General features: G+C 41.4%; 2 protein-coding genes across 2 annotated transcripts in view; both read right to left on the reverse strand.

Moving 5' to 3' along the window:
* The window catches only part of LOC306791734 (uncharacterized protein), a 40,066-nt gene extending 29,963 nt beyond the window's left edge, over positions 1-10,103 (reverse strand). The window contains exons 1-8 of the mRNA XM_079288601.1: positions 9,742-10,103; positions 9,542-9,634; positions 9,165-9,278; positions 8,455-8,611; positions 7,818-8,010; positions 4,844-4,915; positions 2,540-4,328; positions 2,097-2,177 (exon numbers count right to left, since the gene is read on the reverse strand). Of these exons, the coding sequence (XP_079144727.1) occupies positions 2,097-2,177; positions 2,540-4,328; positions 4,844-4,915; positions 7,818-8,010; positions 8,455-8,611; positions 9,165-9,278; positions 9,542-9,634; positions 9,742-10,072 (2,830 nt within the window). The 5' untranslated portion in view covers positions 10,073-10,103. The remainder of the gene's footprint in view (positions 1-2,096; positions 2,178-2,539; positions 4,329-4,843; positions 4,916-7,817; positions 8,011-8,454; positions 8,612-9,164; positions 9,279-9,541; positions 9,635-9,741) is intronic.
* A 270-nt stretch (positions 10,104-10,373) lies between these two features.
* Positions 10,374-15,125, reverse strand: LOC306791112 (uncharacterized protein; the record flags this gene model as incomplete). The annotated part of the gene is made up of 8 exons (XM_079287738.1): positions 15,027-15,125; positions 14,104-14,217; positions 13,071-13,230; positions 12,765-12,957; positions 11,892-11,963; positions 11,413-11,629; positions 10,522-10,932; positions 10,374-10,417 (listed from the first exon to the last, which is right to left on the reverse strand). The coding sequence occupies exons 2-8, from the start codon at positions 14,210-14,212 to the stop codon at positions 10,374-10,376; spliced, it is 1,206 nt and encodes a 401-aa protein (XP_079143864.1). The 5' UTR covers positions 14,213-14,217; positions 15,027-15,125.
* Positions 15,126-15,279: the final 154 nt, after the last annotated feature.

Genomic DNA, 15,279 nt, shown 5'->3' on the forward strand with positions numbered 1-15,279 from the left:
CTTTTTAGGCCGCGCACCCCCTTCTACATCCCGACCGGGTTCGCGCCCCCCCCCCCCTTAATAATAATAATTTAAAAAAGCAACAGAGCCCATTTACAGCCGCATAAAAATCTGACCAATGAGAGAACAGTTTGCTTGCGCGTGGCGTTAGTTTACAATATTTAGTCCGCTGTTAAATGTTGCAGTGTGAACACAAACCGAACAAAGGAGCAACTGCAACATTGTATCATATTAATCCCTGAATAAGAACAAAGCAAACAAACGGTGTGAAAACGCCCTGAAACACTGCAACAAAGTTTCAATAACTTTCAGTGACACAAGGCGTCACTTTTAAAGAGCAATACGGATGCAAGCACACACGCACAGGCTCAGAGGCAGATTGCATCACATTTAATTTACAATTCATGACCGACTAATGTAGCCAGGATGTCTTCGGACAAAGCATCGATGCGGCGCGACACAGTGTTGTTGGACACCGGGATCATGTCCAACTATTTTGCTTCTTTCTCCCCAATCATACATTCCACCATCTCTCTGGCAGCTGGCAAGCACACGTCTTCGGCGATTGTGTGCGGTAGCCCCTTTCTCGCTATTCTGTAACCAGATATGAAGCCCGTAGTGCATCATTTATAGACCCAACACATGAATGAGACTGCAGTTGTTTTTGGCTGTTTTGTAACTCCTCCAGTTTCGATATAAAGAATGTAAGGGGCTTTTGACTTGCACTGGCATGCTTGGTGTTCAGGTGGCGACGTAAATAAGAGCTTCAGACTGTTAGCCAGAACCTCACTGCACACCACGCACTGTGGCTTTGGGGAATCTGCGTTGCCAATCCAAGTGAAGCCCAGACACAGATACTTTTCATCATATTTCCTCTTTTTTTTCCCAGTCTGATGCTCACTCTCGTTTCCTCTTTTTTCACCTTGACTCCGCGATGCGCCGATGTGCTCCCGATTTGTCTGTGCTATCCCTTCCTCCTTTTCGGTCTCCTCCGTCTCATCTTCCTCTTCCTCTGACTCGATCTCTTCTCCCGGTCTCTCCCCAACACACCTCTCCGTTCCCCTCGCCTCCGATTCCTCTCTCTCTCTCTGTCCCTCTCCTCTTTTACGACTGATAGCTTCAGATGTCCCACCTGACAGTTTCCCCGATTTCAGCCAGTTTAGCATATTTAAATTAATGTTGCTGAATGCATGAAGTTCGCTGTTAGCTGAGGTTAGCCGCACAAGCTAGGCTGGCTAGTGTGTACGACTGGCGGCAGGCGGCAAGACTGCCGGAAGGAGCTCAACTGCATTCATTAAATTGTACGTTTTTAATTTTAAATCTTACAAAAGGGGATTTTTATAATTCATGTTTTTATTTTGTGAAAAATCCCACTTTTTAAATTAAAATTAATTTTTTTAAAAAAATATTTAATATTATTACACCATCAGACGCCATTACACTTTTCCTCTCGCGCACCCCCTAGAGGCAGCTCGCGCACCCCCAGGGGTGCGCGCACCACACTTTGGGAATCCCTGCTATAGGTCATGCCCTTGACATGTTTTTTTTGTATTCCATCTCCTTTGTTCATGACTCTCATTCTTGAGTGAAATTTATTTATTAATTTAAATGAATTAAGATGAATAAATGATGTTACTCAACGAGCAACACATCAACCACTCACATGATTTTGATCGACCCTGCTCTACTCATAAAAAAGGATGCCGTTAGCCGGTTCCCAGATCTATTTAATTACATCACTACGTCAACGAGCGCTTGAGCAACATTTCAACGACCACACTTGGCCGTTTTTGTTGCTTTTTTTGCTTGCAGTGTGAACATAGCATTAGTGTCAAGTTCATAGAGATAACACTAGTCCTTGTATATGGCATAAGAATTTACATTAAAGGAAAATGCACTCCAAAACACTGTTCAAAAACAAATGTCGGTGGTGCTTATGTTATGGTGAATCTTTCTCAGTCCGGAGGGTAATCTTGTGCCAGTGGAAGAAAATGTAGTAATGCGTATTACCAGCTTCAATGCCACTGAAAATGTCTGCATGGAAAACGACTATAACACAGATCATTGTGTAGATGGAGAGTGAGTCTACTACATACTGCTCATCAGATGAGAACTTTCTGATTCCTCAGCATCACTGTTTCCAGGGTTGTACTGCTTAACAGCCGGCTCCAATTCATCTTCAAAGGAAGGCAAGATATGGAAAGAGTCACGGCAACGACAGGATAATGTTATGTTGATTACAATCTGATTTGAATATTCAGTTTAGATAAGTAATTTCATTGACAACCAAGTAAGGGCCTTTGTCAACTATAACATACTTAAATTTGCATGTTAGACTTTCACATTTTCTGCCAAAGAGATGTAGAAGAAGAAGACGAAGACGAAGAACAAGGCAAGTTTAAATACGTAACATTTTAAAATAAGAGAGATCAGCTCTGCAAACGCTTTTTGGAAGCATAAGCAGTCAAGATGTTTGTTTCAGTAACACTTTTCAAAACAAAACAAAACAAAACAAAAAACATTTTAACTGGACACTCACCTGGAATCTGAATTTGGGCGAGAGATTTCCCTTCGAATCTTTCGAGAGATCCGTTCTCCAGCGCTGACAGCAGCTCTGAGATTCTTGCGATGTCACCAGCCGCCTCCAGCGTCTGATAATATTCCGTGTCGGTCGGAATGTCCCACCCAAACAGCTTGGCTAGCTGATCGAGCTCGTCGCTTGTGAGCCCGAGAATCTGGAAAACTCTTGCAATGTGCTTGTGGAAAAATGGCGAGCGCAGGATCGCCTTGTTCTTCGCGCCGCAACGAGCTGTAAACGTGACGGCGCACCGCTGTCCGTAGAAGAAGCTCGTGCACGGGGCATCCGGGATCCCGAATAAGAAGGGGTTGTTTTCATGCACACCGCATGCTTCTCTCTTGTTCACGAGCAGAGTGATGGCAGCGAGCAGTTTAGGGTTCAGCGTAACGGAAACTTTTTGGCCTCTGCTGCTCATGACTTTGATCTTCACTGTGGTCTTGGACAGGATTTGCTCGAACTGAGGCTGGTCTACGGCCGCGTCCTTGTGAAGCTCGGCCTCTTCCCGCTCCTTGAACGACTTGAGCGTTGCTTCTGAGACTTGGGCCATGTTTCTGTTCAAGATGGACACTTGCGCAACAGTGACCCTGAGAAGCGCAGCGTAGACCGGAGGACTTTCGTACAACGTCAGGCTTTCTACTGCAGAAGCTGCGGTCTCCTCCATGCACCGATAGAAAAGCTGCACATCGTGGATGAACGGTACGGTTGGCGTGCTGTCTTTCGATACGACCGGATAGACATAGCACCATTCTTTCGCGCACAACTTCATGAATGCATCCGCTTCGTCCATCATCCTGCTGCCGGCGTCCCCTTTCCAAGCTCTGGCGAAGTTGATGTCGCCAATTTTCTTGAGCGAATTCCCCAAAAACTTAATGCAGCTTGGTTTCGCATAGGACTTCGTCTCCTCGTTGAAGCCAGCAAGCTCTCTCACGGCTTCGACAAGTTTTCTGAAGTTCTCGGGTTTCACGGCGTCTTCAAAGCTACATATCGACATTTGCTTTAACCTCAACAGGAGCTGTCCCATTTGCCTCAGCTTGTGTTTGATGAGTTGAATTCTGCGTGCATTTCTTTCCTTCCTGGAGTACAAACACTGTGCCAGCTGCAGTAAAAAGGAATCATTCAAGACCTCGGATGAAACCCCATCTTTCCTCAGTGTGCTTAACATTTTCCTCACATGTGGCGAGAGGTTTTGGGGGTCTGTTGACTCCGCAGCATCAACCAGATTTAAGGCTTTAATCTTCACCAATTGAAGTTTGTGTCGCTTCTTTGCATGACACCTCTGCATGTGTCGCCACATGTCCTTACGAATGTACATGTTTTTACAATATAGACAGGATGCAAATGTTTTCGCAGTGGTGAGCATGTTTGAGCTTTTTCTTCTCACTTTAAGTTCTCCGCAGCGAGTCTTCAAAACCTCTTCATTGTGCATGTTATTTCCCCTGTTCCGCAACATCTCATGCAGCTGTTTTCGCTCTTTAGAGTTCTTGCGTAGCTTCAACACCGCAGCTATATCAGGCTCTTGCTTTCTATGCGTATAAAGGTGACGGGAAATTTTAGACTGAGCGACCCCACAAACGTAACAGTAGTTTTTGTTGGTGATGGAGGGGTCTTTGAACTCTTCATCAGATGTAGAATCATCAGAGCTGTGGTCAGACTCGTCCTCCTGCTGGATGAACGAGGCGTCGATGGGTTGTTGCTCAAAGCTCGGCCCATCGTTGTCGCTTGTGGGAGGTACGTAGTCTTCATCATCAACCTGCAATTATGGACCAGTAGTCTTACTCACTTTATAGAATCAAAACACAAAGCAATGATTATCTAGTACACTTCCCAAGTAGGCCATACACATTCTAACTCTAGACATTGTCTAAGCTTGCGGACATGCCGCCCCACCAGAAACATCTCTAAGTGCGTCGATTCTAGTAATTAACATCGGAGTTCTGAAAGTAAGTTAGTTAATATTGGCATAAGGAAAAAAACGTTGCTAAATGATCCAATCGCTAATCAGCAAAAGCCAATCAATAATCGTCACCGGCATTGAAAACTTGCAGAAAGCAAACAGGAGCACCCAATCACAAACAGTTGGTTGAGATTGGCAGATCAAATCCATAAGGAAAATAATTGCATGTGGCAGCCCTGAAAAAACATTTACCGCAGCTATAATGGAGACACCAGTGACGTCATAAAGGGTACAGTTCTTCCTCAACAGTCATGCCGAACCCTGTAAGGCCACATCCACCCCGTGTTTAATGAGGTGAACACAACACCTACCCTTTCATGCTCTGGTGAAGATGCAGCAGCATTCAGGTCTTCTTGTGATGCATTCAGGTCCTCACTGCATTCCTGTAAATGTTAAGGAGATGATACTGTATATAAAAAACCTCACATGACGTTTTTCTGATGAGTACTGCAAGTCGTCTGCACTGGCAAGAAACGTTATTTGCACCATCGTACCAGTTTGTTAGGTACACCTATACAATCTAGTCGAGTTCTATTATAGATCCTATATTGGCAAAGAGCATTATACTATATACTGGTCATTACATGAAATCTGTAAAATCAGGGATTCCAAAATGTAAATTGGCAGACTTTGAAAGAGAACTGACGCAAATGAACTGGGATACAGTAACAGAAACACATGATTTGAACACTTGCTGTGATCATTTCATGACGGCTATTAATGGTTTAATTGACAGATACATGGAAGAGCAGCCCTAAAAGGAGCTCACTTCCATGGCTTGGTCAAGATAACTGGCAATTAATGAAAAAACGTGACTTCGCCCTCAAAAGGTCTCTAGTCACAAGGACTGATACTGATCATCTCATTTATACAGGCCTAAGAAACAAAGTTGTCACCGAGCTACGCAAAGCTAAGATGAATTACTTCTCAAAACTTATACAAGATGCTAAGGGTAGTCGTTCCAAATTGTGGAAGCACATTAACTGTTTAACCAACTCAAACACCCATAAGTATCAGAGAATAAAGGAACTGAGAATAAATAACGAACCTATCTCTGATAATGCAACAATTGCAAATGAATTCAATGATTTTTTTGTAGACTCAGTACAGGAACTCGCAAACAATTTTAAACCAGTAGAACTGACACCTAACACGGTGGACCAGAACACTCAAAATCAATTTTACATCAAAGAAGTTAACCTTGAAAAAGTAAGCAAAATTATGAGTCACTTCAGTAACTCAAAGGCCAAGGACATCAATAATCTTGATTTTGCAACGATAAAGAACTACAGAACCCAACTACTTGAGCCAATAACACACCTTGTGAACCTGTCAATTAAAACAAGAACCTTCCCAGAGACCTGTAAAACAGCCGTTATCAGTCCAATCTTTAAATCTGGTGAGCAACACTTGACATGCAATTACAGACCCATCGCCATCCTCCCAGTTGTCTCCAAGATACTGGAAAAAATTGTAGCAGAGCAACTCATAATACATCTAGAGACAAATCAGTTACTGTATCAACAACAATTTGGATTCAGACCCGAACATTCAACTGAGACTGCAAACTGCCATCTAATTGAGAAAATAAGGACTTTTGGATAAAGGGTCATGCTGTGGGAGCAGTTTTCTTAGACTTAAAAAAGGCTTTTGATACTGTTAACCACAGTGTGCTGATGTCCAAACTTCACAAATTCCAATTTTCTGATCATGCCTCACAATGCTTTGACTTGTACCTCAGGGGAAGAGTACAATGTGTGAGAGTCAATGGGGAAAAGTCCACCATCCGTGCCAATAGCATGGGGATACCCCAGGGGTCAGTTCTAGGTCCTGTGCTATTTAGCATGTATATAAACGACCTACCCGAGAGCTGTCCTGGGGTTGGCTGCCAGATGTATGCTGATGATACAGTTATTTATACATCTGCCAGAACATCTAGCAAGGCCGCTGACCAGCTCACTGAATCATTACATTCTGTATCGCAATGGCTTGAGTCCTCTCACTTAACACTGAACGTAAAAAAACCTGTTTCAATACGTAAACGACACGGAAATGCAAGTTTTATGGTAGAAATAAAGAATGAGGTCATCAGTGAGGTTGACAATGTGAAGTACTTAGGAATCATCTTAGACTCTCATCTAAGATTTGATAAACAAGTGCGTAATATCAGCAAAAAAGTTAAATGAAATCTCAACTGCTTCAGATTCATCAGAAAATATCTGCCATTCAGTACAGCTCAGCTCTACATGCACGCCATGATATTCTCACACCTATCATACTGCATCACTACCTAGTCACAAGCCTCACAATCAACCATACAACCCATCATATCACTGTATAACCAGACATTACAAATTATGGACAAAAAAACCAATGAGGTGGCACCATTGTCAGATCTTAGAGAAACACAATATGTTCAGCTTTGAAAGCTTTATAAGCTATTCCAACCTAAAGCTTATTTTTAAAAGCCTACATGGTCATGCTCCTTCCCTGCTTAATGAATTTGTTACACGACAGCAGCTCACCAGCAGAGTGAACACACGGGTCTCACCAAACGGGAACTGTCACATTGCATTGCGCAAAACCTCATTTGGACAATCAGTCTTCTCTGTTAAAGGAGCAAAACTATGGAACTGTCTACCAACTGAGTTGAAAATGCAACAACATTTTTAATAGAGGTATTAAATCATGGCTAAAAGAGAAACAACATTGTTTTCACACCTAACACTCCTGTAAACACACTTGCACTTTATGTACCGGTATGTATCTGTGTATGTATTTGTAGATACATTTTTTTTTCTATTTTAACTTCCTTATTTTCTATTTTAACTTCTTTATTTTCTATTTTAACTTCTTTAAAAAAGCCTCCTGTGGACAGGTGTTGTAATTAGTATTTCGCTACAAACACTTAACACAGTGCATCTGGGCTTTGTGCATAAATGTATGTTACAATTCTAATGCTACTGTGATGTCCATATCAAATAAAATAAACATAACATAACATACAGCCGACGGAGGCATAACACATATTTACATCCCAGTTTATTGTTTCCGCCATGTTTTTCTCTCTCAATTGTTTGGGGAAGTGGTCCTCCTAGAAAAGGTTGAGAGCCAATGTTGTATTGGATGTCATAACAATGAGATAATTTTAGAATATTTTGTCATAAACAGAGGAGGGCAGAACATTAAAAACCTTTGTAGACATGTCTGCAATAGTTGAATAATTAATCATATAATAGACAAAAAAGCACATATTCTAAAATGTAAAAATAATTAAAGCCCTACCCACGAGCGCCACGAGTAAGAGGAGTCCCCGTAGTTGTACGTTATCTCCTCGCCTGGAGATATTTCTGTCACTGCAAACAGGCACAAGTGTGGTTTTCCCTCAAAGACGACTTTCTTCATCTCACAGTTGGGATTTATGTGATTATCATTCACGAGTCGTCCAAGGGTCCTGTCATCTTTTGCAGCGTCAATGCTGCAGACAAAAACACTTTAAAATGAAACTTCAACCACTCTTCAAATATCTGTTTTATCACTCCGACTGAGATTGACGGTGGTGACAGAAGGTTAGATAGTTTGCAATTCTGTCGAGGCATGGCAACAGACACCTGCTGTACTCAAACGACTCAATTTTATAGGGAATTTAGCATTTTACTTACGTATTTAGATTCTACATTTTCTAAATTCACACTCTTTACAGTAAAATGGCGTTAAAATATCCGGTCAATTTACTGCAGTCACACTCACACAAGACATTCATGCAGCATACATGGAGGAGGGTGGTGAAAAGTTTGACTTGGCGACATAAATCTTAACAAGCTTACTGTAAAGTTTTCCCGACACCAAAAGTCAGTACAGGCCATTTAAAAACAATTCCTCTCCTTTCATGAAATATCAGAGAAAGCAGCAGCAACCTCACCGCCAGCTTGTTCCATTCCACGAGAAGTCAAACAAATAATTGTTCAGAGTATCCCCAGACTTCTTTTTCCTGGTTTCTTTGAGAGAGTAGATGTTCCCCCGATACTCAACAACAAAGGTGGATGCTTCAATGGATTCATGGGTAAACACGCCTCTCCCTGTAAGAGTAAGAATAAAAACACTGTCAGCTCTTGATCTCGTGCACATGTCCCCCTGTGTTTGCATGGACATAAATAACCCGTTTATGAGCGTTATCCTGGTTATGATCATTATATGATGACTACGTGACATTTACATGAGCACAGAGAAATCTGGTTATTCATATCCCCGTTTGCATGACAAGTACTAGTCACCCGGTTACTGATTAATGCAATACATTTGCACAGGCGCTGTTTACAAAAACAAACCAGAGATGAGTGCGACAGGAAGAATTATTATAACACAACACTGTACATTTACAACCACTTGACAACTTAACTGCAACTTCTTCTCTGCTTTGTTTGCCTACAGAGCTGATAATAACATCTCATCGCCATTGTAACCTCTTCGGATCACCAACAGCTGTGTGGCCTGACCTTAATTTGTCCCTCCAGAAGTGAGGCGCTTTTTATTTTCATTTATATATTTGGTTATTAATGTCCATGTAAACACACTGAGACAATAAAGTTGTTTCTATAAAGGGTTAAGTAACAGAGAATCAAGGAGACAGACCTTTAAAGGGGTCTATAAACCTTTCCTCCAGGAAGGGTTTGTCTCGGCAAGCCTTTATGTGCTCCACAGCATCTTGCTCAGGAGTCAGTTGTACGCCTTGTTGTTCCGCAGCCTCTGGAAAAGTTGTAAAAATGAAAAGCATAAACAAGACGAACATTGGTATCATCCACAAACCCTTTGTTCAACCTGTGGTGAACCCATCAGTTTAGTCAGTTTCCGCAAGAAGGTAATTATGGTTTCTAACTTGCACTACAAATTATTCATTGCACTTGTATCGTCTCATCATGTTTCTTGATGATTAATGTCATTTAATTTGAGTAATTAACACCACCTCTGCAAAGGACAGTTTTCTAAATAGAAATATGAATATTACATACCGCTCTGCGGAAGTAAAAGATCCGATTCTTCATTGTCCACCTCAGCATCGCGGTTTTCAGGGTTGCCCTGCTCCACATCTGGCTCCAATTCATCTTGAATAAAAAGACGGATAAAACGTTAATTTGTCGTCCAAGAAGAGATTTGTCTCTACTAAACAAGCACTGGCTGGTCAGACACGTGTAGCACACTAGACACGTACCCTCAATCTCAATTTCCCCTAGAGAGTTTCCTTTGAATTTTTCAAGGGAGCCCTTTTCCATTGCCAGGAGAAGTTTAGATATTTTTGCAAGTTCCACAGCTGCCTCCGGCAGCCGATAATAGTCCCTGTCAGCGCGGATGTCATGGCCCAACAGTTTAGCCAGGTGATCTAGCTCGTCGTTCTCCAGGTTGAGAATCTGGAAGACTCTTGCGATGTGCTTGCGGAGATGCACCGACCTGAAATGCTCTGGGTTCTTTGCGAGACAGAGACTAGAAAAGACCCTGATGCAATTTGCTCCGTGGAAGAGGCTCGTGGGAGAAGAATTTGGCATTGCGAACAAGAAAGGATTGTCTTTGTGTACGCCGCACGCTTTCCTCTTGCTCACGAGAAGAGTTATTGCGGCGACAAGTTCGGAGGTCAGCAAGACAGCGACGTTTTGGCCAGACCTGCTCTGAACATTTATCCTGATGAAGTTCTTGGACAACACTTGGATGGAGTCGTCTCTCTGCTGGAATGTCTCGAGTGTCATTTTTGAGACCTCGGGTGCGCATTTGCTTAAGACAGACGCTTGTGCAAGTGTCACTCTGCAAAGGGCATTGTAGACCTGTGGGTTTTCATGCTTCTCCAGGCCGTCAATGGCAGAAGCTGATGTTGTTTCTAGGTACCTGTAGAACGCCTGCACATCACGTGTGAAAGGTATGGTGGACGGTTTGCTTACTTTTCGTCCGCGAAGCGAAGCGAGGGCTGTGTGGGAGACGAGCTGAGACCATTCTCTCTGACACAGTTCCACAAACGTCTTTGAGTCCCTCATCATCTTGTCACTGACGTCAACTCCGGCGAGGACGATTTCGCATATTTTCTTCAGTGATTGTCCCAATTTCAAAGCCAGACTTGGCTTGTTGTAGCTCTGCATCTTTTCATCGAAACCAGTGACGTCTTTGACTGCCTCAACCACTTTGTAGAAGTTTTTGGGTCTGATAGCATCTTTGACGCTAAATATCGACTTTTTGTGCAGTACCAACAAAAGCCTTCCCATTTCCCGCAGCCTCTGTCTGATGTATTCATGTTTGCTTGGCTGATTGTCATGCTTATCGCATAGGTACACCGCCAGCTGCATTAGAAGGAAGTCCTTTTGGACCGCGGTTGCAATATCATCTTGTTTCATTTTTAAGAGCATCTTCCACACGCCAGCTGAAAGTTTTCCAGAGAATGGGGAATCTGCAAGAGCGATCTCGCTTAAGACTTTTATCTTTCCGCCTATTGCAGGGTTTGACGTTGTCTTAAAAGGACATCTGGCCACATGCCTCCACAGGTCCTTACGTCCAAACATGCCTTTACAATGTAGACAGTGCACATGTGTTTTAGTACTGATCTCCGTGGTTTTTGGTCGCCTCTTCGGTCTTAACTCTCCGCTGTTGTTCTTCAACACGTCTTGATTATGTTGGTAATTTCCCCTGTTACGCAATTTGACAAGTAACCTTTTTCCTTCCTTGGTTCTGGGTAATGCCACGGCTTCTGCGATACTAGGCTCTTCATCAGCATGCCTTAAAAGATGACGAGACAATTTAATAACACCTTTCCCGCAAATGTAACAATAACTTCTAGTGGTGCGAGAAGTGCCTTTGGGGTTTGGTGTAGCCTTGCTAGGTCTGGAGCCTGAAGCAGCCTTGCCTCCCTGCTGGGTGTATGAGGCATCGTCAGGTTGCAGCATAAAGGTCCCCGACATCTCTTTAGAAGAGTCTAAATCTGCAAAAGTTGAATTGTCCCTGAAATCCATTTGACTGTTGATGTCGGCAAAACCGCCATTGCCATGTCTTTGTCCGCTGTCAGGTAGTTCTTTGTCGTCGTCGTCGTCATCATCATCATCATCAGAGCAGGAGTACTCATGCTGAAAATACAATACAAACAACATGATGCAATATACATTCATGTCTGTCCAAAATCTCATCACTTTATCATTTCATCCTATTCGAAATTTGTGTCATAATAAGCATATGAATTCCAAAAACATGTGTCATCAGGTCACAGTGACCTTTGTCCTCCAAGATCAGTCTGTCCTGGAGTCTCAGTGGACGTGGTGACGAATGTGAGGAGTGTGCCTATGTTGCGAACACAGCAGACATAGTCAATATATATAATCTTTTACATACCCTTACAGTCCTTGGTATTGATGAAGTAGCATAAAAGTCTGAGTATGAAGTACTGGATCCATCAAAGGACACCTGTAAATGTCAAATGCAACAAAAAAAGTGAGACTTGGATTTTTCTGCAGAGCAAACTGCAAATCTGAATCACTTTGAGTATTGCCTTAATTAAAATATACTTTGTTGGCGAGAAGTTCAACATCCAATAAAGAACTAAATTTAATTATCACATGAATAAATACTGAAAACATATAATAAAAACGTGAAATTGTAGATAATCCGATTTTTTCCCATTTTAAAAATTGTGTTCATTATAATTAAATGTTATTTTATCCTGCTTCTTTCCAAAATATCATGTCATTCTGTCAGTCTAGAAATTTGACTTTTAAAATACAAACTATTTGTCCCCAAAACCAGCTTTTCTTCATATAGAATGAGGATTAAGTGATGATAGTTCCCCTGTAGCGTCAAAAAATGATGATTGCACACGGTTGCCAGTATGGCTACAGTAATTCTTGATTTACGACTGTAACGTCTTTAACTTTAAATACAGAGCGGTAGGCCTGGAAACTGTCTCAAGTCAAACCTTACATCTAAAACATGGCATATACACTCAGTTGCCAGTTTATTATATTTTATATTATCCATTTGTATGTTACCTTTGTGTTATATTTGTCCACCCTATTTATATCAATGAGTGTAGGCTCGCTCTAAAATTGTTTCAACAACAACAGAACATTATAACCTTATTAAAAGGGAGGACTTGTTGCAGGACTGTGCGACTGCATTAGTTTTAGCTAGGTGTATCTAATAAAGGCAAGTGACTGTAATTCAAATACCAAAAGCAAAAGCAAGGCTCCTCCTTTCACGCCTACTTACCCCTGATCGCCACGGGTAAGAGGAGTCCCCGTAGTTGTAAGTTATCTCCTCGCCTGGAGATATTTCTGTCGCCGCAAACAGGCACAAGTGTGGTTCTCCCTCATAGACCATTGTCTTCATTCCACAGTTGGGACTTATGTGATTGTCATTCACGCATCGTCCAAGGGCCCTGTCTTCTTTTGAGGCATCAACGCTGCAAACAAAACACTCTTGATGACACTTAAAACACCCCCTAAAATGACTGTACTTAACCATGTTGTTTTCCTATAAAACGTGTTAATCAGATCTCTTTCTGACAAAACTTACCACCACCATGCTCCTTCCCATGCAAACTCAAACAGATAATTGTTTAGAGTATAACCACATTTCTTTGTAGGTTTTGTGTCTTTATGAGAAAAGATGTTCCCCCGATATTCAACAACAAATGTGGATGGTTCAATGGCCTTGTGGGTGAACAATCCTCTCCCTAGAAAAACAAAGATTAACGGGAAAACATTCATGTGTGATGACCAATTAGCAAAACTATCGTGTTAATTTTATTTATTTATTACATATCAAAAATATATATAACATATGTTGAATAATGTCGAGGATAGCACAATAAAGTTTAAGGATAACTTGTTTCCATTCCAAAATTAGCAAAAAAAAAGCTTCCAAATTATCACATAGGCTACATAAAAAAAAAAAACAATACATCCTTCCAAATACAGCTACAGAGCAAGGAAAACACACACACATATCTACGGTATATGGAAATATATATAATGACAGGGCTGACTGGATTCCATTCCACTGCTGACATGTACCATGATTGTTTTATTCTCATCAAATCCCAATAAATAAATATATTGGGAGACAAATATCCGTTTGGCACTCGGAAGACGAGAAAAGCATGCTACCAGCACAGTCCATTTACCAAATTAACAATTCAAATTGTTCCCTCAGTCTGCCTTGTTTAACTCTAAACTGGAGTATTGTACATTTTGCCAGAACGTCTTACTTTTAAGTCCTAAAGAACAGTAATATACCTATTGACAATTAAAAGTGAGTGTGTATATAGGAATATACATTTAATTTGACAATAGTCTATGAATACCAGTGAATGTCTCATTCCTAGTAAATCTAACATTTAATAACTTTATCATTAAACACTAAGTTTAGCTTTGTACATCGTTGCTGGAAGGCTCTTATTTCAATCCAAATTTTCCCTCTAACAAACCAGGTAATGGCTTTTTGAATCGGTTGCATCTTCATATCAGAAAAAAGGCTCCAAAGCACTGCTGAACTGTTAAGTAATACCAGATATCCCTTCATTACCTGTCGTCACAAATGTACCTACCTTTAAAGGAGTCGATAAACCTTTCCTCCAGGAAGGGTTTGTCTCTACAAGCAAGTATGTGCTCCAGGGCATCTTGCTCTGGAGTCAGTTGCCTCCTCTGCTTGTCCATGACAGCTGGGAAATTTCCCAAAGATACTAAATTAGTTTGGGTGATATTAGATCTGCTGAGCACACTGTTATAACTATGTAGCAGAAAGATAACGACACCTTGTCACTACAAGGTGTGTTTACCGATATGAAACACTGTGACAACAACAACTAAACATTATGTCTGTGATGCAAGTAAAGTTTGCGTAATACAGCTTGGTTAGTTAAACTACAAAATAAGATTAAAGTACATCGCTGAGGCAGCCTGTGCAAAAGCTCACATTTATTTCTGAAGTGTCCTTTTTTTCGTGCTGCCACACCTGACATGTATAAAACTCTTATTTTGCCTGTTTAATATCAATAGAATGTCCAGATTATAGCAGTTTCCTTATTACAATAACAGAAGCAACCCTGTTTGTTAAAGACTGGTACGAACAGAAATGAAGACAAATGTTCCTCTCTATTGTCAGGAAAGACATATAAATATATACAAAATAAAATATTTCCTATCTGTATTGGTTGGCTATGTGTACTTAGAAACTTCACGTAGGCTTAAATAGAAACTAGTGTTGCAACTATGATTCAAGAAAAGCAAAGCTAGCTACCTGGCTATGTTGGCTATCTGTCTCATTGTATTTCTATTAAACCAGTTTTGTTACGATAAAGTTGTATCTGACTGTTTAACGGTTACTTCCTGGTGTACACATGCCTTTCTAGCATGCTAACACGAACTAGCAAGTGGTAAGTAAGCTAGCAGTGGTTTGCCAACACTTTGCCAACTGCTTTTGACTTAAACACATGTACTTCCAATAGATATATCATTTAAACGTGTTTACCTTGGGTTCAACGTCCCAAAATAGAAGCAAGAAGGGGTGCAGATGTAGCTTACAGAGTGGCAGCCATGTTTTCTTTCCGTCTTCTTTCCAGAGACCTCGTGACGACGATGCTGCGATATCTACGTCGAGCGACGGTAAGTCCAGCCAATCACTAATCGTAACACCACCGCGTGACTCTAGAAGCAGCCAATTGGCGGCCGTCGATGTCTCTACCAGCAGCAGAATCATATTTGTGCGGGAGGACAGCCAAACA

The sequence above is a fragment of the Melanostigma gelatinosum genome (assembly GCF_949748355.1).
Source record: "Melanostigma gelatinosum genome assembly, chromosome: 17".
NCBI classification, from domain to species: Eukaryota; Metazoa; Chordata; class Actinopteri; order Perciformes; family Zoarcidae; genus Melanostigma; species Melanostigma gelatinosum.